This window comes from Mobula hypostoma, chromosome 5 (genome assembly GCF_963921235.1).
Source record: "Mobula hypostoma chromosome 5, sMobHyp1.1, whole genome shotgun sequence".
NCBI classification, from domain to species: domain Eukaryota; kingdom Metazoa; phylum Chordata; class Chondrichthyes; order Myliobatiformes; family Myliobatidae; genus Mobula; species Mobula hypostoma.
Genome location: NC_086101.1, coordinates 91,968,640 through 91,991,811, shown reverse-complemented (window position 1 = coordinate 91,991,811; position 23,172 = coordinate 91,968,640). Strand labels below are relative to the sequence as shown.

Below are 23,172 nucleotides of genomic sequence, written 5' to 3'. Positions count from 1 at the left end.
TGTCATCTTTACAGGAGGCAGAGTGGAGGCAGGTGTAATCGAAGTACTTGTGGGAGTCAATGGATTTACAAGCTGTCAGACCCAGGGATAATATTCACCAAAGTTTGCTGGGCTATGGAAGGCACTGGGTGATGGTTGAAGATGATTTTTTTATAATTGTTTATGTGATTATAAGCCTGTATACCATGCTGGGAGAAGGGTAAGCGACAGAATATATTGATAAGTTGTTAGCATGAGTGGAATTCAATCTGTGTGTCTGTGATACATTTTGAGCCTAGTGAAGATGGCACTAAGCAGCGACTCCTTCGCTTACAACTTCAGAAACAGTTCTATTTCCATCTTTAGTGTCTCTAATTCTTCCTTTCATGGTTCTTTTGAAGACCCTGACCTGGAGTTACACGCTGACTTTGGTTCTTTGCGGGAATGGGACCCGGTCTCAGTGTTTCACGATTGGCCGTTATCCGACATGCCAAGGGCGTGGCCTAAGAGTTCGGTTTGCCTTTGGAGGCCTAGGATCTCGAGGCTCTGGAGATGGGCGGAATGAAGGTTGGTGTCCTGACAAACTGGTGTGTCATGGGAGTCGGAAGATCTTTGGCTGTGTGCCCAGAAACCTAAGATCTTTGGGCACAGAGCTTGGGAAAAAGCGATGCAACAGACTTTTAACATCACAAACCAGTGAGTTGTTTGTTATGTCTCCCCTCTCGCTGTGAAACTGAGACACATCTTTGTCCCTTATTAGGGGGAGAGAGAGAGCCTGTGGTATGTCGAATACTGGGTGAACAATATAGTCTTTGGGGTAACAGCAAGTCAGTGTCTTTGCTGTTGCTTTGCTCATGCTTGAGTGCGTGGTTGTGGGTACCGATGCTTTTGTTTTGCTGGTGGGGAGGGGTTATTGTTGCTTGCTGCTGATTATGTGCGGGACGGAGGGGAGCTGGGGGGGGACTTTGGGGTTCTAACGTTTAACTGTCATTCATTCTTTGGGGCAACTCCTCTGTTTTTGTGGATGGTTGGGAAGAAAAAGCATTTCAGGATATATATCGTATATATTTCTCTGACATTAAATTACCTTTGAAACCTTGAAAACTAGTTAAGATAAATCATACACAGTGAATAGTAGGGCCCTGTTGAGGAACAGAGAGCCCTTGATGTATGTCCAGATAACCCTGAAGATGGCAGCACAAACAGGTGAGATGGAGAAGGTCTTCATTAGTTGAGTACTGACTATAAGCAGGGAGATTATGGTATGACTTTGTGAAGTATTATTAGGTGACAGCTGGAATACGCTCTGCAAATTGGGTTGCCAGACTATAGGAGAGATAAGATTGTGCCCGTGATGATGGAGTGGTGGTCAATTGAACAGAAGATAAAAGGGAATTCAGCCAATACAAAGGAAATGAGAATTTCAGGAATCAAGGAGTGTAAATATTTGGATTGAAGAGGTGGAACTGTCCCTGGTGCCACATGATTCCATGATCTAAACATGATTCACATATTGGTCAATAATACACCAGCACAATAGTCGGCCGAGTGATGACAGGGTCCACAGCTGAGGTTCCCAAAGGGGGTGACTGAAGTTAATGTTTCAGTAGATATTGGATTAGATATAACTGAAAGGAGTTACTAAATAGATGGCATGACTCAAAATGGACAAGTTGTTAATCTATATCGGAAGCTAGAATGGAAAAAGAATCTTAGATCAATTTTTCAACCTTCCAATCCTGCAGGACTGAAGAATTTCAAATATCAGAAGGAAGCTAAACTTGGTCTTATACCCGTACTGGGAAAACTGTCGTAGACCCTTATACCTATCGACTTGGTGATGCAGGATCAGCTTGTGATAATCAGCAATGTTCTTGCCAAACAATGGTGTTTATTTTCAAGATACTTATTTTGTTTTAATTTCTATATCTATATGAAAACATTCACAGCTCACTTCTGAAAAATAATAAGTTTACCTTTATTTTCATCAGATTTTCCAGTAAAAAATCATTTTTTGCTTTTGAAATTTCACTTCCTGAGGGGTCCATCTGAAAGAGCAAATTTGTTTGATCTGTTACAGATATTAAGTGATATAATCCACAGGTTGAAATTGTTCTTGAATCCAGGCGAGCATGGCTTTCAAACATTGGCATTACCAATTCACCACCTAACCTTCAAAGATATTCATTTTAAATCAAAATCTCAATTGATATTAGAACTAGATTGTTTGCATAAATTTCAAAGTTCAAAGTAAATATATTATAAAGTATATATATGTCACTATATACAACCCCGAGATTCAGATTCTCTCGGACATAATAAATCCAATGACCGTAATAGAATCAATGAAAAATTGGACCAACAGGGTGGACAACCAGGGTGCAAAAGATAACAAATTGTGCAAATACAAAATAAAAGAAAAAAAGGAAATAATAATAATTAAGAAATAAATGTGCTTGGCTAATCCAGGTTTTGCCATTCCAGGCTAATCCTTCGCCTCAGGTTTAACCAGCTTGAGCTGAGAAAAATAAAAATACAACAACAACAATAATAATAATAAAATAAGCACTAAATATTGAGAGCATGAGATGAGGAATCCTTGAAAGTGAGTCCATAGATTGTGGGAACAGTTCAGTGATGGGACAAATGAAGTTATCCCCTCTGGTTCAAGAGCCTGATGGTTGAGGGGTAATAACTGTTCCTGAACCTGGTGGTATGAGACCTGAGGCTGCTGCACCTTCTTCCCGATGGCAGCAGTGTGAAGAGAGGATACCTGGATGGTGGGGTCCCTGTTGATGGATGCTGCTTTCCTTTGACAATGCTGTGTGCACCTTGAACATGTGACATAGGACTGTACATCTCAGGACAGGCCCTTCGGTGCACAACGTTGTGCCGAACCAGCTAAAAAGTAAATCAAAAAACCCCCAAAATTAATCCCTCCTACCTACACAAAGTCCATATCCCTCCATCTTCCTCATATTCATGTGCCTATCTGAACATCACTTAAAAGCCTCTAATGTCTTTGCCTCCTCCACCAAACCAGGCAGTGCTTTTCAATCATCCATGACACTCTGAGTAAAAAACTTACTCCTCACATCTACCCCCTCTCACCTTCACTGTTTACCCTCTGGTCTTAGATATTTCTACCCTTGGAAAAAGATAATCCCTGTCTACTCTATCTATGCCTCTCATAATCTTATAAACCTCTGTCAGACTCCCCTCAGCCTCCATTGCTCCAGACAAAACAACCCAAGTTTATCCAGCCTCCCATGATTGCACATCCCCTCCAAGCCAGGCAGCATCCTGATAAAGGTCTTTGCACCCTCTCCAGAGCTTCAACATCCTCCCTGTGGTGAAGCGACCAGAGCTGTATGCAATACCCAGATGTGGCCTAACCAGGGTTTTATAAGATTGCAACACAACATCTTGACTCTTGAACCCAATGCTTAGACTAATAAAAGCAAACATTCCATAAGCCTTCTTAACCACCTAGCGACCTATGTAGCCACTTTCAAGGAGATATGAACTTGGACCCCAAGATCTCTCTGCTCAGCAACACTGTTAAGGACCTTGCCCTTAATAGTGTACTGTCTCCTTGCATTTTCCCTGTCAAGGTAAACACCTCACATTTATTTGGGTTAAACTCCATCTGCCACTATCTGCAACTGATCTATATTGTGCTATATTCTTTGCCAGTCTTCTACACTATCCACAATTCCACCAGTCTTGGTATCATCCGCAATCTTACTGACTCACCCATCTACATTTTCATCCAAGGTCAGTTATATACACCACAAACAGGAGAGGTCCCAGCACAGATCCCTGCGGAACACTACTAAATACAGACCTCCAGCTTAAGCAAGTCCCTTCAACCACTACCTCTGTCTTCTATGCACAAGCCATTTCTGAATGCAAGCTGCCAATTCACTGCAGACCTCATACATCTTAATATTCTGGATGAGCCTCCCATGAGGGACTTTGTCTGAACACCTTACCAAAATCCACCTGGACAACATCCACTGCCCTCCCCTTATCAATCTCTCTCACCACCAGTCTATAGTTCCCAGGATTTTCCCTTGTTTCCTTTTTAAATAGAGGTACAATATTAGCCACTTGCCAGTCCTCCGGGATCTTGCCTGTGCCTAAAGGGGACACAAAGATACTGATCAAGGCCCCAGCAATCTCATCTCTTACCTCTTTCATTAACCTGAGGGAAATGCCATCAGGCCCTGGGGACTTATCCACCTTAATACTCATCCACCTTAATACTCATTAGAAGGCCCAACACTTCCTCTTCCTAGACCTTAAACATCCTAACATATTTATGCACTTAGCACTGATCTCCTGATTGTCCATGTCCTTTTCCTTGGTAAATACTGAAGCAAAGTACTCATTAAGTACCTCACTCACATTCTTTGCATCCAAGCAAATATTCACCTCTTTATCCTTGAGTGGTCCCACCCTCTCCCTAGTTATCCTCTTGATCTTAGTGTATGTATAGAATACCTTCTCATGCACCTTAATCCTACTTGCCAAATGAACCAAGCTCAATTTAATATGTTTTGGAGCCAATCATTCTCTAGTCGACAAAGTGTGGAGAACACCATTCCAATGAATGGAGAGGTTAGTAGGAGGAGGTGCATGCAATCAGCATGCATGATTGCAGTTAGCTGAAACACAATCAGCTAACTACCTGGTGGACCAGCAATGCTTACTATCACTGCCACTGGTAGTGGATTGGCCTGTCCCACATATTTAACCAACCATCAAAGGGGAGAACAACATTCTGAGGGAAAAAAAACTTAAAGCAAATTTCTTTCAGTGAAAATTGTCCTATTCTGTTTAGGTGTGATTTACTGTGTGCCTTCCACAAACATACAATGAGAGAAATGGTGTTAACAATTCTGTGTTATCAGAACTATCTTTTTTCTATCTTTGCTTACTAACTTATTTTCTCTGGAGCAAGTTGGAGGCTGGGAGGGGGAGACCTGATAGATAAGATGCTGAGTGGCATAGGGAGAGTAGACAGCTGGTATCTTTCTCCCGAGGTCGAAATGTTATAGGGCATGTATTTAAGGTGAAAGGGGCAAGTTCACAGGAGATGTGTGGGGCAGGTTTTTCTTTATACGGAGAGTGGTGTGTGTCTGCAATGCAGTGTCAGGATCGTGGCAGCGATAAATACAATAGAAGTGTTAAAGAGGCTCATGAATGTGCAGAGAGTGGAAGGAGATGGATGTTGTGTAGGCAGAGGAGATTAGTTAGCAGTTTAATTGGCTCAGTATAAGGTCATGGACGAAAGAGACTGTTCCTGCAGCATGCTGTATGTTCTTGGTAATCCCATTCAGGTACATGAAGATATACATACATACATTCTTATCAATAAAACCAGCTGAGGTTTATCCTGGAGGTTGAGTGCCACTCTATGTTCATATATGATCAACACTTAAGACTTAGTGTCATTATAATATTTTACTTACCTTCTGATTTGGTTCACAATCATATGGTACCGTGAGAGCAATCAAGTCTGCCATTCCCTGTAAAAACATGGAACTATTTTATAAGAGGAAATTTATCAAATTTCAAAAAATCAACTTCTAATATTTTCTGCAGCTTCTCAAAAACTTTGCTCAAGCCCCCTGAACGTATAATGTGCAGTGACATATTAAATTCAGCAAAGACCAATTAGTGGAACAGCTTGTATCATTAGTCAGATTCTGATACTGACTTCCCTGATCAACAACACCCTCTTTTGATGCAGAAGCTTCTACTAGCCGGATGTTACTCGGGGTGATTTGTCCGAAATCACACAAATCAGATCAAAGGAATATGAAATTTTCATGTGAAAATTATATACGAGCTGTGCTGTAAGATCATGGTCAATCCAGTTTCAGCCGCAGCACCATTTTCTGCTCTTTCCCCACATCCTTGTAGATGAAATATCTGTCAGTCCCTGTTTTGAATATATTCTCTGCAGTTCTCTTAGAAGATTTACAATCTCATAAAGAAGGTTTTCCTTATCACCTCTCTCTGAAATCAGTGATCCCTTATTTGAATCTGTGCCCAAGAACATTCTAAATACTTGTGTTAGGGGAAACAACATCTCAATAAATAAAATTTTAAAAATCTTAGCAACGATCAAGTCAGTTGCTTTCAGAGTGGGGGAATTTGATCACCATTCACTCTTCTGAGTATACCCCTTTCCTTTCCTTAGCCTCTCCTCTGTCAACCCCTTCACCTGAGGAATCAGCTTGATGACTTTCTCTCTGCCACCTCCAGTGTAAGCACATGCTTGGTGCACATCGGGTTTCTGCAATCTCTTGTGTATGTTTAACATAAACCTGACTGGAATTAGATTCTGCTCAGGAAGCTGAACAGATGAAATGAATTACAGTTGAAGTTTTGGCTGTTAGTGAGCATCAGAGAACTTCTTAAGAATAATCTTAAACACAGAAGCTGGAAATCTAAAGCAACACACACAAAATGCTGGAGGAACTCAGGAGGCCAGGCAGCATTTTTAGGACAAGAAGGGCCTCGGCTCGAAACGCTGACTGTTCAGATGCTGCCTGATCTGCTGAGTTTCTTCAACATATTGTGTGAGTTGCTTGAAACTCTAAAACAAAATGGCAATTTTTAAAAGTTCTTGAATATTGTTTTATTTCTTAATTTACTTAGTAACTGACTTATGTAACACAAACAGCTAACATTGTGTAGAACTTACTGCACAGAAACAAATCAGTGCACAGTTAAAGCTCCTCACATGCTGGTTCCAGACCATTGTTGTCAGCTTCTGTCAATGCGAAGACTGATTGTTCTGACCAGGCTCGCTTATCCAAAACCATCACCTGCCCACGCACATCCACACTTGCTTGGGCCAGGTAGCCTACCTTGCTGGCTTTCTGCACTAATGGTGAGGTCCAGGTCTGCACCTGGGCCCTGGGCAGCTGCAAATGGACATCATGCTCTCTAAACTGCTGGTACGGTGTTTGACAGCTGCAGTGCTAGAGGTTGGGCAGTAAAAACTGCTTCTGATTTTAATAGTTTCTGATAGAGATACTTAAGACTTATTAAAATCAAAACCGGTAATATATAATTAAACATTTCAGTTTAAAAAGTTGGTAGTTAAAATATAATTCATGTAAAAGACTTACTAGAAATTCAGAAACAGGCATGTTATCACTGAAATGCATTGTTTTGTGACAGCAGAATAGGACAAGACATAAGGAGGATTAGTTACTGAGCTACAATGAAAATAAATAGTGTAAATGAAGAGTAGTGTTCATGGACAAACAAGAGAAAATCTGCAGAAGCTGAAAATCCAAGTAACACACACAAAATGCTGGAGGAACTCAGCAGGCCAGGCAGCATACATGGAAAAGAGTGCAGTCGATATTTTGGGCCGAGGCCCTTTGGTAGATCTATCTATCATAAGTTTATAATAGTGTTCATGGATTCATGGACCCTTGAGAAGTCTGATGGTAGATGGGAAGAAACTGTTCCTAGAGCAATGAACGTGACTCTTCAGGCTCCTGTACCTCCTCCCTGATGGTAGCAATGAGAAGAGGGCATGTCCTGGCTGATGAGGGGCCTTAATGATGGATGCTGCCTTTTTGAGGCATTGCCTTTTGAAGATGACGCCAATGGCAGGAGGGCTGGTGCCCATGATGGAGTTGGTTGAAGCTGAAAATGTTTTTCTGTTTTAGTTGTTATTCTTCTTCCTACACTCCCCTTTGAAGTAATCTGGTCTCAGATCTTTATCAGGGCTAACCTGGTACAGAAGTGTGTGGCATTACTCCCCAGTGCTGTACTGAGAAGTCCCAGCAAGACCAGGGCCTGCTGCTGGACCATGAGCAGATCAGTGGCTGAACCTCGCAGTGCTTTATTTATGTGCTGTGGTATGTACCAGGAGGACCAGGGTTGAATTCAATTTGAGCAGTTGAATGCTAACAGCTCCAAGTGGAGCTGCTGTAAAATTCAGCACAATCGGTGGCAGCCTTCTGTTCCTCTATCCATAATCTACTTACTCTCCTTAACTCCATCAGTGTCATTCTCCAGTGAGTGGGGTGTTCAACTTTCAACAGGTACTTAAGCCAGTACTCATGGTACAGTGATCAGGTTTACCAAGAACAGCCCAGGAATTGGCACTTTACGTCACTATTGTACCGGCTTCCACTATCACCCCTGGCATCTACCACTCTCTGAGTTAAAAAAGTATATTGTGCATCTCCTTTAAACTTACCCTCTCTCACATCTTATATTTGGCATTTTCATCCTGAAAAAAAGACTCACGTTCTTCCCTGTTTATCTATCATAACTTTATAAACTTTATCAGCCCAGTGCATCTGTAGATGTGAATTTCCCACTATTCAGGACATTTACAAAGACAGGTGTGTAAAAAGGGCCTAAAGGATCATTGGGGACCTGGGTCACCCCAACCACAAACTGTTCCAGCTGCTACCAGCTGGGAAACAGTACTGCAGCATAAAAGCCAGGACCAACAGTCTATGGGACAGCTTCTTCCACCAGGCTATCAGACTGATTAATTCATGCTGACACTACTGTATTTTGTATGTTATATTGACTACCCTGTTGTACATACTATTCCTACAAATTACTATAAATTGCACATTCAGACGGAGACGTAACATAAAGATTTTTACTCCTCATGTGTGTGAAGGATGTAAGTAATAAAGTCAATTCAAGTTCAACTTCTATCAGGTCTTCCGTCAGCCTACACCACTCCAGAGGGAATAGTACAGGTTTGTCCAACCTCTCATGCCCTCTAATCCAGGCAGCCTCCAGGTAAACCTGTTTTGCATTAATTCCAAGGCCTCCAGATCATTCCTGCTATGGGATGACCTGAGCTGCATACAATACTCAAAGTGTGGGCTAACCAGAGTTTTATACAGCTGTTACATGTTTCCTGGCAGGGAGATTAGCGGAGGCTACTGAGGTGACTTTAAACTAGAATGGTTGGGGGGTGGGAATCCAATTAAAGAGGCCAGGCGAGAGGAGGTTAGTTCACAACAGGGGAATGGGAACCAGTGCAGAGAGACAGAGGGGTGTAAAGTGAGGGTAGAAGCAAAAAGTAGTAAGGAGAAAAGTAAAAGTGGCAGGCCAACAAATCCAGGGCAAGCATCAAAAAGGGCCACTTTTCAACATAATTGTATAAGGGCTAAGAGAGTTGTAAAAGAGCGGCTGAAGGCTTTGTGTGTCAATGCAAGGAGCATTTGTAACAAGGTGGATGAATTGAAAGTGCAGATTCTTATTAATAATTATGATATAGTTGGGATCACAGAGACATGGCTCCAGGGTGACCAAGGATGGGAGCTCAACGTTCAGGGATATTCAATATTCAGGAGGGATAGACATGAAAGAAAAGGAGGTGGTGTGGCGTTGCTGGTTAAAGATGAGATTAACGCAATAGAAAGGAAGGACATAAGCCTGGAAGATGTGGAATCGATATGGGTAGAGCTGCGTAACACTAAGGGGCAGAAGACGCTGGTGGGAGTTGTGTACAGGCCACCTAACAGTAGTAGTGAGGTCGGAGATGGTATTAAACAGGAAATTAGAAATGTGTGCAATAAAGGAACAGCAGTTATGATGGGTGACTTCAATCTACATGTAGATTGGGTGAACCAAATTGGTAAAGGTGCTGAGGAAGAGGATTTCTTGGAATGTATGCGGGATGGTTTTTTGAACCGACATGTCGAGGAACCAACTAGAGAGCAGGCTATTCTAGACTGGGTTTTGAGCAATGAGGAAGGGTTAATTAGCAATCTTGTCGTGAAAGGCCCCTTGGGTAAGAGTGACCATAATATGGTGGAATTCTTCATTAAGATGGAGAGTGACATAGTTAATTCAGAAACAAAGTTTCTGAACTTAAAGAGGGGTAACTTTGAAGGTATGAGACGTGAATTAGCTAAGATAGACTGGCAAATGACACTTAAAGGATTGACGGTGGATATGCAATGGCAAGCATTTAAGGATTGCATGGATGAACTACAACAATTGTTCATCCCAGTTTGGCAAAAGAATAAATCAAGGAAGGTAGTGCACCCGTGGCTGACAAGAGAAATTAGGGATAGTATCAATTCCAAAGAAGAAGCATACAAATTAGCCAGAGAAAGTGGCTCACCTGAGGACTGGGAGAAATTCAGAGTTCAGCAGAGGAGGGCAAGGGGCTTAATTAGGAAGGGGAAAAAAGATTATGAGAGAAAACTGGCAGGGAACATAAAAACTGACTGTAAAAGCTTTTATAGATATGTAAAAAGGAAAAGACTGGTAAAGAGAAATGTAGGTCCCCTACAGACAGAAACAGGTGAATTGATTATGGGGAGCATGGACATGGCAGACCAATTGAATAATTACTTTGGTTCTGTCTTCACTAAGGAGGACATAAATAATCTTCCAGAAATAGTAGGGGACAGAGGGTCCAGTGAGATGGAGGAACTGAGCGAAATACATGTTAGTAGAGAAGTGGTGTTAGGTAAATTGAAGAGATTAAAGGCAGATAAGTCCCCAGGGCCAGATGGTCTGCATCCCAGAGTGCTTAAGGAAGTAGCCCAAGAAATAGTGGATGCATTAGTGATAATTTTTCAAAACTCGTTAGATTCTGGACTAGTTCCTGAGGATTGGAGGGCGGCTAATGTAACCCCACTTTTTAAAAAAGGAGGGAGAGAGAAACCGGGGAATTATAGACCAGTTAGCCTAACGTCGGTGGTGGGGAAACTGCTGGAGTCAGTTATCAAAGATGTGATAACAGTACATTTGGAAAGCGGTGAAATCATCGGACAAAGTCAGCATGGATTTGTGAAAGGAAAATCATGTCTGACGAATCTCATAGAATTTTTTGAGGATGTAACTAGTAGAGTGGATAGGGGAGAACCAGTGGATGTGGTATATTTGGATTTTCAAAAGGCTTTTGACAAGGTCCCACACAGGAGGTTAGTGTGCAAACTTAAAGCACACGGTATTAGGGGTAAGGTATTGATGTGGATAGAGAATTGGTTAGCAGACAGGAAGCAAAGAGTGGGAATAAACGGGACCTTTTCAGAATGGCAGGCAGTGACTAGTGGGGTACTGCAAGGCTCAGTGCTGGGACCCCAGTTGTTTACAATATATATTAATGACTTGGATGAGGGAATTAAATGCAGCACCTCCAAGTTTGCGGATGACACGAAGCTGGGCGGCAGTGTTAGCTGTGAGGAGGATGCTAAGAGGATGCAGGGTGACTTGGATAGGTTGGGTGAGTGGGCAAATTCATGGCAGATGCAATTTAATGTGGATAAATGTGAAGTTATCCACTTTGGTGGCAAAAATAGGAAAACAGATTATTATCTGAATGGTGGCCGATTAGGAAAAGGGGAGGTGCAACAAGACCTGGGTGTCATTATACACCAGTCATTGAAAGTGGGCATGCAGGTACAGCAGGCGGTGAAAAAGGCGAATGGGATGCTGGCATTTATAGCGAGAGGATTCGAGTACAGGAGCAGGGAGGTACTACTGCAGTTGTACAAGGCCTTGGTGAGACCACACCTGGAGTATTGTGTGCAGTTTTGGTCCCCTAATCTGAGGAAAGACATCCTTGCCATAGAGGGAGTACAAAGAAGGTTCACCAGATTGATTCCTGGGATGGCAGGACTTTCATATGAAGAAAGACTGGATGAACTGGGCTTGTACTCGTTGGAATTTAGAAGATTGAGGGGGGATCTGATTGAAACGTATAAAATCCTAGAGGGATTGGACAGGCTAGATGCAGGAAGATTGTTCCCGATGTTGAGGAAGTCCAGAACGAGGGGTCACAGTTTGAGGATAAAGGGGAAGCCTTTTAGGACCGAGATTAGGAAAAACTTCTTCACACAGAGAGTGGTGAATCTGTGGAATTCTCTGCCACAGGAAACAGTTGAGGCCAGTTCATTGGCTATATTTAAGAGGGAGTTAGATATGGCCCTTGTGGCTACGGGGATCAGTGGGTATGGAGGGAAGGTTGGTGCAGGGTTCTGAGTTGGATGATCAGCCATGATCATAATAAATGGCAGTGCAGGCTCAAAGGGCCGAATGGCCTACTCCTGCACCTATTTTCTATGTTTCTATGTTTCCTGACTCTTGAACGCAATGCCCCAGTGGAAAAAGACAAGCATTCCAAGCACCGTCTTTACCCTTCCACCTCTTTCTTTTGCTGCTTTCAGGAAGCTATAGACTTGGAGTCCATGAATCAACTGTAAATCAAAGGTGTTAAGGTTTGTGCGATTAACTACACAGTTTCCTCTTACATTTAACTTTCTAATGTGCAAATATCATTTAACCACGAGTTGAAGAAGCCCAAATTTTTCAAGTGTTTTTAGAATGAGTTTACACAATGGCAATGATCTCTGTGCGTATTCCATTAACAAAAGATGCATTAACATATCACATCCCTTCATAAAATGGCATGCATTTAAGATCAGGGCAGCATTATCTCGGTTGGGCCGTGGGTTTGAGAAATATGGTTAAGACCATTTGATGGGACAGACTCTGAACTTTACCACACTGACTGCCATATCCTGATTCACAGGAATTGTGTCTCTGCATGATTAGAGTATGGGAATTCTATTAGCTAACACTTTATCACAGTAGTGAATGGTAGTAAAGTGTGGGCCAGGCCCAGAAATAACACGATTTCCTCAGTCCAGATTTCTCATGATGTCAAATACAGGAGTGACATTTCGCTTTTCAACAACTATAGTTTCAAGCAAAGTCTGAGAGAACGGTGGGCTAGCAAGAGGTGAGGTGGTTATGTGATCAGTTATGAAGTACTAAGGATCAAATGCATCTAATAAATAATTCATTGGTTAAATTAAGCCTGTAATCTCTCCGATGCCCCCTTGCTACCAAGCATTGCTCCACTGCCCCTTTATCTTTATCACCCCCTTAGAAACTCCCACTGCACCCCCTCTCCCAGAGTCGATATTGTTCACTCGGGGATTGAGCCAGTGAGCATTTAACAAGTAATTATACATGCCCAACTCATGCCCAGGCACAATGATTGGAAAATGAACTGTCTCTTACTACTACTGAGGAGAGATGCTGAAAAAAAAGACGAGCTATTTATTTACTGTGGGGAAGAAATCCTTGGGACCAGTTACAACAGGTTCCTCCTCCATTTAGCTCAGTCAGGAACACTGCAGACTTGCAGATAATTTAGGAGTCGCAGCAAAAAATGAACAGCTGGAGGAACTCAGCAGGACAGGCATTGTCTGTGGAGACATCGGGACCACAGCGTTTCAACCAGAAACGTCAACTATCCTTTTGCCTTCGCAGATGCTGCTTGATTTGCTGAGTTCCTCCACCATGTTGTTGATTGCTCGATTCCAGCACCTGCAGTCTCTTGTAACCCTGGTTATCAGTCACATGTTGCTTTATCTATAGAAGGACAGGTATTCAGGTTGGGGGAGGATGGCATTCTCACCAAAAATGAACTGTTTGAGTTTAAATCCTAAATGAGTAGGATGATGATGATCAAGATGGCGCCGGCAACTGGCGACTCTGCGCGTGCTCTCCCGAGCAAACTGCCCTCTACACTATCCTATACCCAAGTATTTTCCTCTTTTTACCTATGAGTAGAATGTAGTTCCAGAGTGTCTCCTTTCAGAGAAGACAAGGTGCTGTCCTCCCTCTCCTGTAGACATCAAAGAACCCTGGGGTTCAATTCAGAGGAGAGAATGACAGTTTCCCTGTGACTTGACCAATGTTTGTTCCTCAACCAGCACACAAAACCAACTTATATTGGTAATTCATTTTACTGTCTTCTGGGGTTTCAAGTGACATTAGAACAGTGATGACATCTCAAAAGTTCTATTAAGGGAAGTCCTTTTTAATGCTGGTTTCTGATGAAAGTTTGATTCAGACATACAGACTTTTTGAATTAAAGTTAATTTGTTAAAGTCCTTCCTGCTGTTATATTGAGTACAATTTCATTTGTGAAAAATGACATAACATTTTGTTCATTGATGAAAGATGGATACAACCTGTTATTGCTTAATTCCATTTGTCTTACACTTCCATCATTTGAATTACATTGTGCAATAACTGATATGTATTGTACATTCCTTTAACGGAGATCTTAGAGTTGTACCAATCTTAACAGTATAATTTCACTGGCATTTGTCAGGAACAGAATCGCTGATAATTGAATAGCGCTGTTACTTTTTTTTGACAGATAAACAATTAAGGTACCAAACTTAAAAACCCAAAAACTTACTGTTTTGATAACTTGCTGGAATATAACGCCTGTAGAAATCACATCATTAATATTCAAAACAAGAGACAATCTTCCTCCTGTTGGGTGGAAAGGAGGAAAGAATTTTATAATGACTTCTATTTCAACGTGTAGCAATTTCTATCAAATCTGGATCAAGGATTTTTAAAGCAGAGTTACTAACTTTTGATTAAGGACACAATGCTAGAAATTATACCATGAAGTTACCACCTGATTTATTTATGCTTTTACAATAAATTTAATAGAAAGTAAATATTTAATAGCTCAAATGCTGGTGTGGAGACAGAAGAAGCTTCAATATTTCAGGTCAATATACACTAAGTAGCCACTTTATTGGGTACCTAATAAAGTAGCCACTGAGTGCATTTTTATCACTTGTTGCAGTGGAAGGCTGTTAATCTGCTTCTCATTTTCTGCAATTAGATTTCCAGCATCTGTGGTGTTTCGTAATTTACGTTTGTTTTTAACTGATTTAACCTGTCCAGGTCCTATTGCCAGCTTCTTTCCCGATCTCCCTTCTGGTATAGGGTATTGGTGATAAATGGTATAGGGTAGCCTTACAATTGAACCCACTGTTTCAAATCCCCAGCAAACAAAATATGTCATTCTTATTTTTCACAAACTGAATTCAATTATTTAGTTTAAAATGTGAAATAGTTGAAGGATAGCAACTTAGCTCTGTTTGATCTGAGCATCGTTGTAATTATTTTGAACCTAACTGACAAGTCTGTATTGAAATACTGGAACGTTTGCATTGAGGCACTGAAAATGTCTTCTCATTACGTTTAACTTTTCATTCCATAGTTTTCTTGGACATTGGTTAGAACATTAGTGATTGTAAACTGCATAATCTAACACTTAATTCTAAAACATTTTGCTGTGATTTTTTAAAGCCTGTACTTTTCTACGTTGATTTGGTTGGAATGGATTTTGAAAATTTTAGTTGATAAATTGGGTGGAAGTTGGAAGCAAAGTCGCTGAGCACAGCATGGGTGCAGGAAGCAGCCGCAATGAAGTTGGGGAGTGATACTCAAATTGGAACATAGACTGTTCCGCATAGCCAACAAAACACCAGGCATAGCCAGGACCCATGTGAGTGCCCATGGCTGTACATTTAGTTTGACGGAAGTGGGAGAGGCTGAAGGAGTACTTATTGAGAGTCAGGACCAGAGCTGCCAGATGGAGGGGAACAGGTTGGGTCTGTTGTCTGGAAAGGAGCGGAAAGGGGATGGAGATGTATAGGGATTGGACGTCTGTATGTTAAATTGTATGTGTTGTATGTGTACTTCATGACAACTTGTTTTTTATCATCTGTTAATATTATTGTGTTAATATTATTTTGTTTGCTGTATATGATATGTGTACTGTGTTTTGCACCTAGGTCCCAGGGGAATGCTGTTTTGTTTGACTGTGTATGTGTACAGTTGAATTACAATAAACTTGAACTTGAGCAATTGGATTTTAGTAAGACTACATTTGGAGTATTTTAGACAATAGACAATAGGTGCAGGAGTAGGCCATTCAGCCCTTCAAGCCAGCACCTCCATTCACTGTGATCATGGCTGATCATCCACTATCAGTATCCAGTTCCTGCCTTATCCCCATAACCTTTGATTCCACTATCTTTAAGAGCTCTATCCATCTCTTTCTTGAAAGCATCCAGAGACTTGGTCTCCACAGCCTTCTGGGGCAGAGCATTCTATATATCCACCACTCTCTGGGTGAAAAAGTTTTTCCTCAACTCCGTTCTGAATGGCCTACCCCATTTTATGAAGATTTGATTTCTATCAAAAATACTTGATAGATTACCTTTCTGGACTTCCAATGGATGAGAAGTGATCTTAAAATATATAAAATTCAGAGAGTTCATTAAGTCGATTATGTGAAGCTATTTATCCGATCTGTGGAATTGACAAGCTGGGGAGCTTATATCTGCCATAATTCCGTTTCAGCTCAAGATGTGGAAAAATCCTCCCACTCAGAGCATATTTTCAATCCTTTACTCCAAAAAACTACAAAATGTCATGGCTCAGTACGTATGTTCAAGGCTGAGATTTTTAAAAAAGATTTATTTAGTGATAGGAGGGACAGTGAAGAATGTTGCAAGCTCCAGAATCAATTGCTAACTTATGAATGGCAAAGAACTACAATTACAGGCATCATAATTAGACATTAATAAATCAGAGTTTAGTTTGAAAGTAAACTTGGTTACTTTATACTTCGGGCTATTTCCTTGTTGTAAGTGCAATATGAGCACTTAACATTTCAATGAACCCTAGTAAAACCTAATAATTTCAAAATGACCATTCTCCTTAATTGTCTTTTCTCTATTAACCAATCTATTATCTATGATAAAATATTATTCACAATAAGTTCTTTTGCATGCTTTTTGAACAACCAGATACACGTCAGCTAAATCTTTTTTCTCCACCTTTCTAGATAGAGTATCAAGTTCTTGGATTTATCAATTACCTTTCAAACATGATACCAGTTTGCCTTGTGTTATACTTGTTAAGTGCCTTGCTTGTTAACAGATTCCAGCATTTTACCAGTAACTTATGTTTGGCCTGTACTTCCATCATGTGTCAATAACTTCAGTTTAATTTTGGTATCTTCCAATATCCTGAGATTATTTTAAAAAATAGAAAATTATGGAAGATATTTCTGTAACCATCTCTTCTACAACCCATTAGTGTTTTAATACTTGTAGATGATTTAGTAATCACTTTTCATATTCTTTGCAAGTTTATTTTTATATTCTAGTTCTGTTATTTTGGGTCACATTTTATTTTAAAAACACTTTTATTGTCCTTATTTAGTTTGCACGGTTGTTCTCCATTGGTGTATGTTTACTTTGAAAATTTAACTTATACAATGCTTATTAGACAATTATTTGTATTTCAGTAATTCATTTATCAATGTCATTATGAATGCATACAAAATTGCAGATGAAGTGTGTTGAATTCAAACTTCCATTACCATTTTTTTCTTTTTCTACTTTTCCACTAGTCCACAAACCCCATTGGTCCTGTCTAGCAATCACTGCTGATTGTCACTACTTGCTTTTACATTTCCACAACTTTGTCTATTCAATTTAACTTTATAAACCTTCCCCTCTTCCATGTATCCTTTTACCCCCTTTTTCCCTCCAAGTAAATGGAAACCTCAGAATCATAACTTGCATCATATTTTATGATTTTAATTTATGATTTTATGCATCATAATTTGGTCATTAGTGTCATTAAAATATTCAAATCTTTGGAATTGTTTTACACTAGTTGCACATTTTGTACCTTGTGAAACAAATAAAATATTAAACAAATCCAAAATGTTAAGCAATCTATATAAGTCTCTATATGTGATCTACAAATACCTCATGAGCAAAAGAAATCCTGTCTATGTGAAATTGAATACCTGATACATGAAGTTGGGCAGTGATATAGGACCACAAGAGGTGCTAGCAGGATTAGGCCATGCAGAACATGGAACTGTCCTACTAACTAACAAATTAAATGACAAAACTCGAGGGAAATGAAATAAATTAGCAATTATTTAGATTGGTTAGTGTATCCTTCATCAACCGTACAGCCAAACTATGTCACCTCAGGTCCATAAAAGGAATGAGAGATAGTTGAAGTTTCAAAGCATACACTTCATTTGTTGACTTTAGACTTTGATTAAAAGATGGTTTTTATTATCTTATGTTTGCATAATAAAGGTTAAGAATCTAACAAGTAGTATTTCACAAAGCAGATAAATGTGGATAAGGATATCACTTGGCTCAACTTTATCTGTTTCAGCCATACTCTTTGCACTCCTGCAGCACCTACATTCTCCTTGATATTTAACTTCAACACAATTATTTTTGTATATTGATCATTCATTGTAGATTTGAGAACCAGCATTGAATTCTAACATCTTATTTATGCTGATACTTTTGCAATTTATATTGTTACAAAGACTTACCTATAGGCGCCACTTCATTGTGATAAATTTTGTACGCCTTTTTATGGGCAAGCATTATATTCCTGATTGCTGAAGATTCTGTGTTTAGTTTTTTGTGTTGGTATATTATCTTTGAAGGATCATTGAATGTTATCCAGGTTTTAACTTTTTCTCCAAATGTTACGAAAGCAAATCGTGCATAGTTTGCAAAGGATTCAATAAGTGCTTCATTCTCCCAGTTGCCATACTTTGTGGTCAGATGTTGAGGGATGTTGCTGACGTTCAGAACCATTATAGGCTTGAGATTTGCAATTATTAATTCATTTAGGAAATTTGAATAGCACTTCACTTGCTTATGATCCACCTTCTTATCAATGTCTTCGGACAGAATACCAGCCCAAGGAAGCATTACTTTGTAATGGGAAAGTCCTTTTCGATGTTGAGTTTTAAAGTGATCTTTCACGTAGCTTGGCAGAGGGTCCAGGCAAATAGAGTCTGTGCCTTCCACATCGATGTCAATTATCTGGTGCTCGTCTTCATCTTTCGCCAAAGTATTCACCAGAGTATTTGTTAAAGGGCCACCAATTACCATAAAATCTGGTGGTAATTTTATTTCTGCACTAGTCAAACTTATGAAAACTAAGATGACGACAACCGTGGTCTGTAGCTCCATTTTATAGATCTAGTGTAAAGAGCAAGTCCAGGACTTTATATATTAGCTCTAATTACTTAATTGCAGTTAAGCACCACCCTCTTGAACGGCTCCGCTTATGATAAAATTATGGCCAGAATTTTAACAGCAAAAGCTAAATTTAGAAATTATAATGAATTCCACTGGTGCCTTTCCGCTAGACCTTATTGTCTCCAATGCTTCACAATTCTTTCTTTCTTAGAGCTTTTTAAGTGATTTAATAGCCATTTATTTAAATGAAGTAGTTCGATTGGATGCACAGATGAAATGTGATATTGTGTCTAAACCAATCAGTTTTCCAGTTTAGATTACTCCAATGATAAAAGGCATCAAATGTGACTTCCTTCTCTTTCATCCTTCTTGTATTTTGATATCAATTAAGTTTGCCAGTATAGGGGATAAAATATGGAACTTTTATAAATATGCGGTCCATGTGCTATGCTTAAATCCAGCTACATCAAACACCCTTCAGACATGGTAAATGTTTTTATGGTGAGATACAAAGGAATAATTCTTAAATGTGACCATGGAAGGTCCAGATTTGGCTCTAAATTCTAACCATAAAAATTTAAGGTCTTTAACACTTGCAGAAATGTGTGTTTATTGCTGTAGTTTTACAAACAAGCTGGGTAATGGAGAATAGTTAAGCTCAATCCAAACAGGAGATTGCAGATAAAATTATGTTAGGCTTGATCATTTAAAGTTGTGCCAATATTCAGGACAGTCCCAATATTCTCGCTGTCCTCCCTCCCCATTGAACCCATAAGAGTGTGTACCTGCCCAAGTACAAGGGTCACCTCACAGCTGATATTCAAACAGCACCATTGTTCGCTTAAGTGTTTTGACTCAGATGAGCAGTGGCATTACAGATTTACCGTGATAGAAATTTAGTGGAAATATTGACAAATCAGGTAGGAAGCTGGTGAAAAACAAACAGACTACCTTAAGAGTAACAGTGACTGGTAGTGCAAACATTACTAAATGTCAGAATATTACCAAATTAAGTAAGTACATAAGTCTGTGGAATGATAGGATTAACTGCATTTTCATGTTGTTTTTAAATGGTTTACTTAGAAACTTAGAAAATAGGTGCAGGAGTAGGCCATTTGGCCCTTTGAGCCTGCACCGCCATTTATTATGATCATGGCTGATCATCCAACTCAGAACCCAGCCTTCCCTCCATACCCCCTGACCCCTGTAGCCACAAGGGCCATATCTAACTCCCTCTTAAACATAGCCAATGAACTGGCCTCAACAGTTTGCTGTGGCAGAGAATTCCACAGATTCACCACTCTCTGTGTGAAGAAGTTTTTCCTAATCTCAGTTCTAAAAGGCTTCCCCTCTATCCTCAAACTGTGACCCCTCGTTCTGGACCTCCCCAACATCGGGAACAATCTTCCCGCATCTAGCCTGTCCAATCCCTTTAGGATCTTATACGTTTCAATCAGATCCCCCCTCAATCTTCTAAATTCCAACGAGTACAAGCCCAGTTCATCCAGTCTTTCTTCATATGAAAGACCTGCCATCCCATGAACTTCAGTAAGGCCTTTGACAAGGTTCCACACTGAAGGCTCAATCGTTAGGTAGTAATATTGAAGCAGTAAAATGGATCCAGCAGTGGCTGGATGGGAGATGCCAGAGTAGTGGTGGAAAACTTTCTCAGATTGGAGGCCGGAGTCTAGTGGTGTGCCTCAGGGATCTGTACTGGGTCCAATGTTGTTTGTCATATATATTAATGATCTGGATGATGGAGTGGTAAATTGGATTAGTAAGTATGCAGATGATACTAAGATAGGTGGAGTTGTGGATAATGAAGAGCTTGCAGAGATTTAGGCCAGTTAGAGTAGTGGGCTGAAAGATGGCAGATGGAGTTTAATGCTGATAAATGTGAGGTGCTACATTTTGGTAGGACTAATCAAAATAGGACATACATGGTAAATGGTAGGGCATTGAAGAATGCAGTAGAACAGAGGGATCTAGGAATAATGGGGCATAGTTCCCTGAAGGTGGAATCTCATGTGGATAGGATGGTGAAGAAAGCTTTTGGTGTGCTGGCCTTTATAAATCAGAACATTGAGTATAGGAGTTGGGATGTGATGTTGAAATTGTACAAAGCATTGGTGAGGCCAAATTTGGAGGATTGTGTACAGTTCTGGTCACTGAAAGATGTCAACAAAATTGAGAGAGTACAGAGAAGATTTACTAGAATATTACCTGGGTTTCATCTCCTAAATTACAGAGAAAGGTTGAACAAGTTGGGTCTTTATTCCTTGGAGTATAGAAGGTTGAGGGGGGCCTTGATAGAGGTATTTAAAATTATGAGGGGAATAGATAGAGTTGACGTGGATAGGCTTTTCCATTGAGAGTGGGGGAGATTCAAACAAGAGGACATGAGTTGAGAGTTACAGGGTAAAAGTTTAGGGGTAACATAAGGGGGAACTTCTTTACTCAGAGAGTGGTAGCTGTGTGGAACGAGCTTCCAGAAGAAGTGGTTGAGGCAGGTTCGATGTTGTCATTTAAAGTTAAAATTGGATAGATATATGGACAGGAAAGGAATGGAGGATTGTGGGCTGAGTGCAGGTCAGTGGGACTAGGTGAGGGTAAGAGTTGGGCATGGACTAGAAGGGCCAAGATGGCCTGTTTCCGTGCTGTAATTGTTATATGGAAAGCTTGCCAATGTGGATTCAGAATTGGCTAGCCCACTTAAGACGAGGGTCGAAATTGAAGCAGCGCACTCTGCCAGGAGGTTGGTTCAACCACACTTGGATTAGTGTTCAGTTCTGGTTGCCTCATTATAGGATGGATGTAGAAGCTTTAGAGAAGGTGTAGAGATTTACCAGGATGCTGCCTGGATTAGGGAACATATATTCTGAGGAATTATTGAGCGAGCTTGGCCTTAAATAATCCAACTACTCTTGCTACTTCATTTTTACCCATACAAGGTTATTAAAAGAGTATTTAAAATTTTGATTTAATTAGTAAAATGACAAAGAAAACTGAGCAACTACAATTTGTTTTCTTTTATTTAAGCACTCAATTTCAACACAAGGGTTGTTTTCCGCAATATTTACAATTTCCAGAACTCCACAGCTAGCTTTGAATTAATGTTTTGCTTTATTAATATCATGGTCACTCCAAGATCTATCGAGAAGTGCGTACAATTTTACCTTACTTGGGAATTACATCTCCTCTCAGTTATAGATTTTATTGTCAATGCAAGCCATTCTACAAATATATAAACTATTTGCATAAATCAGCAAACATTCTACAGTAATTGTGAATACAAATGTTTTGCAGTTTGCTTTGAGCTTTTACTTTGAAGCTCAATGGTATGCCGCATTTAAAAATAGCTCAAACATCTTAAAATGTAACAGGCACCATTTGTTTCAATTCTTGATTATACTGGAATGGAATTAACTCCTTTCCAAAACATTTTTTATCTGTTAATTTTAAAGAAATAGGTATCAGGACATTCTAGGTTGCTCCAATAAAACATAAGGTACTTAATCTTCCAAAGTATAATTAGGATTAACCACAAGGTAGGGATCCTGTTCCAAAACTTCTTCACCTTCTCCTTTTCGACTTTTCAGACTAGTTTCTTTCAGTTCAATCAAGATATGGTCCTTTCAAGAAATACAAATACAAGGTTCATAAAACACACCAGTTTTAGATTTAGACACTTACTGTGTAATAATAAAAAAGTCTAATGCTTAAATACAATATAGCCATACAGAGAGTAGAAGTGCCACTAGTTAAATGCTTCTCCAAGAACAAATAATTTTTCAGCCATTACTTGGAATGGATGAGTACTTGTTAGCTCTGGTCTTTTTTTCCCCAAACCAGGAACAGAGTTTTCAGTCATTGAAGTGTCAGCAGTTGAGAATTTCTGCACATTCAATTCTGATTATGGAAGTGTAGGACAGATGACCATATTTGTTTCTATTTTCTGCCTCTATAAAGGGAAGTCCCTTAAGTATTGATAAGCAGAGGGATCTTGGGGTCCAAGTTTACAGCTCCCCTGCAAGTGGCTACATCAGGTTGGCATGCTTCCCTTTGTTTAAAAAAAGTCAGAAAATTATGTTGCATCTCGCTAATACTCTGGTTAGGATGCACCTGGAGTACTGCATTCAGTTCTGGTTGCTCCATTAGAGGAATACATTGGTAAGAAGAGCCCTTGGAAGGGATATATAAAGGGTTTACCAGGATGCTGCTGGATTAGAGACCACGTGCAGGAAGAACAGAAGATCTGACAGATGCTTTTAAGAATGAGAGGCAAAGACAGAGCAGATAGCCAGTATCT

General features: G+C 40.0%; 2 protein-coding genes across 2 annotated transcripts in view; both read right to left on the bottom strand.

The window, feature by feature from the left end:
* Positions 1-18,875, bottom strand: part of LOC134346858 (lactase/phlorizin hydrolase-like) — a 107,763-nt gene extending 88,888 nt beyond the window's left edge. The window contains exons 1-4 of the mRNA XM_063048636.1: positions 18,203-18,875; positions 14,219-14,295; positions 5,457-5,513; positions 1,956-2,027 (exon numbers count right to left, since the gene is read on the bottom strand). Coding sequence (XP_062904706.1) covers positions 1,956-2,027; positions 5,457-5,513; positions 14,219-14,295; positions 18,203-18,854 — 858 coding nt within the window. The 5' untranslated portion in view covers positions 18,855-18,875. The remainder of the gene's footprint in view (positions 1-1,955; positions 2,028-5,456; positions 5,514-14,218; positions 14,296-18,202) is intronic.
* Positions 18,876-21,883: 3,008 nt separating this feature from the next.
* The window catches only part of LOC134346236 (DNA replication licensing factor MCM6-like), a 28,649-nt gene continuing 27,360 nt past the window's right edge, over positions 21,884-23,172 (bottom strand). The window contains exon 17 of the mRNA XM_063047550.1: positions 21,884-22,495. Within this exon, the coding sequence (XP_062903620.1) occupies positions 22,376-22,495 (120 nt within the window). The 3' untranslated portion in view covers positions 21,884-22,375. The remainder of the gene's footprint in view (positions 22,496-23,172) is intronic.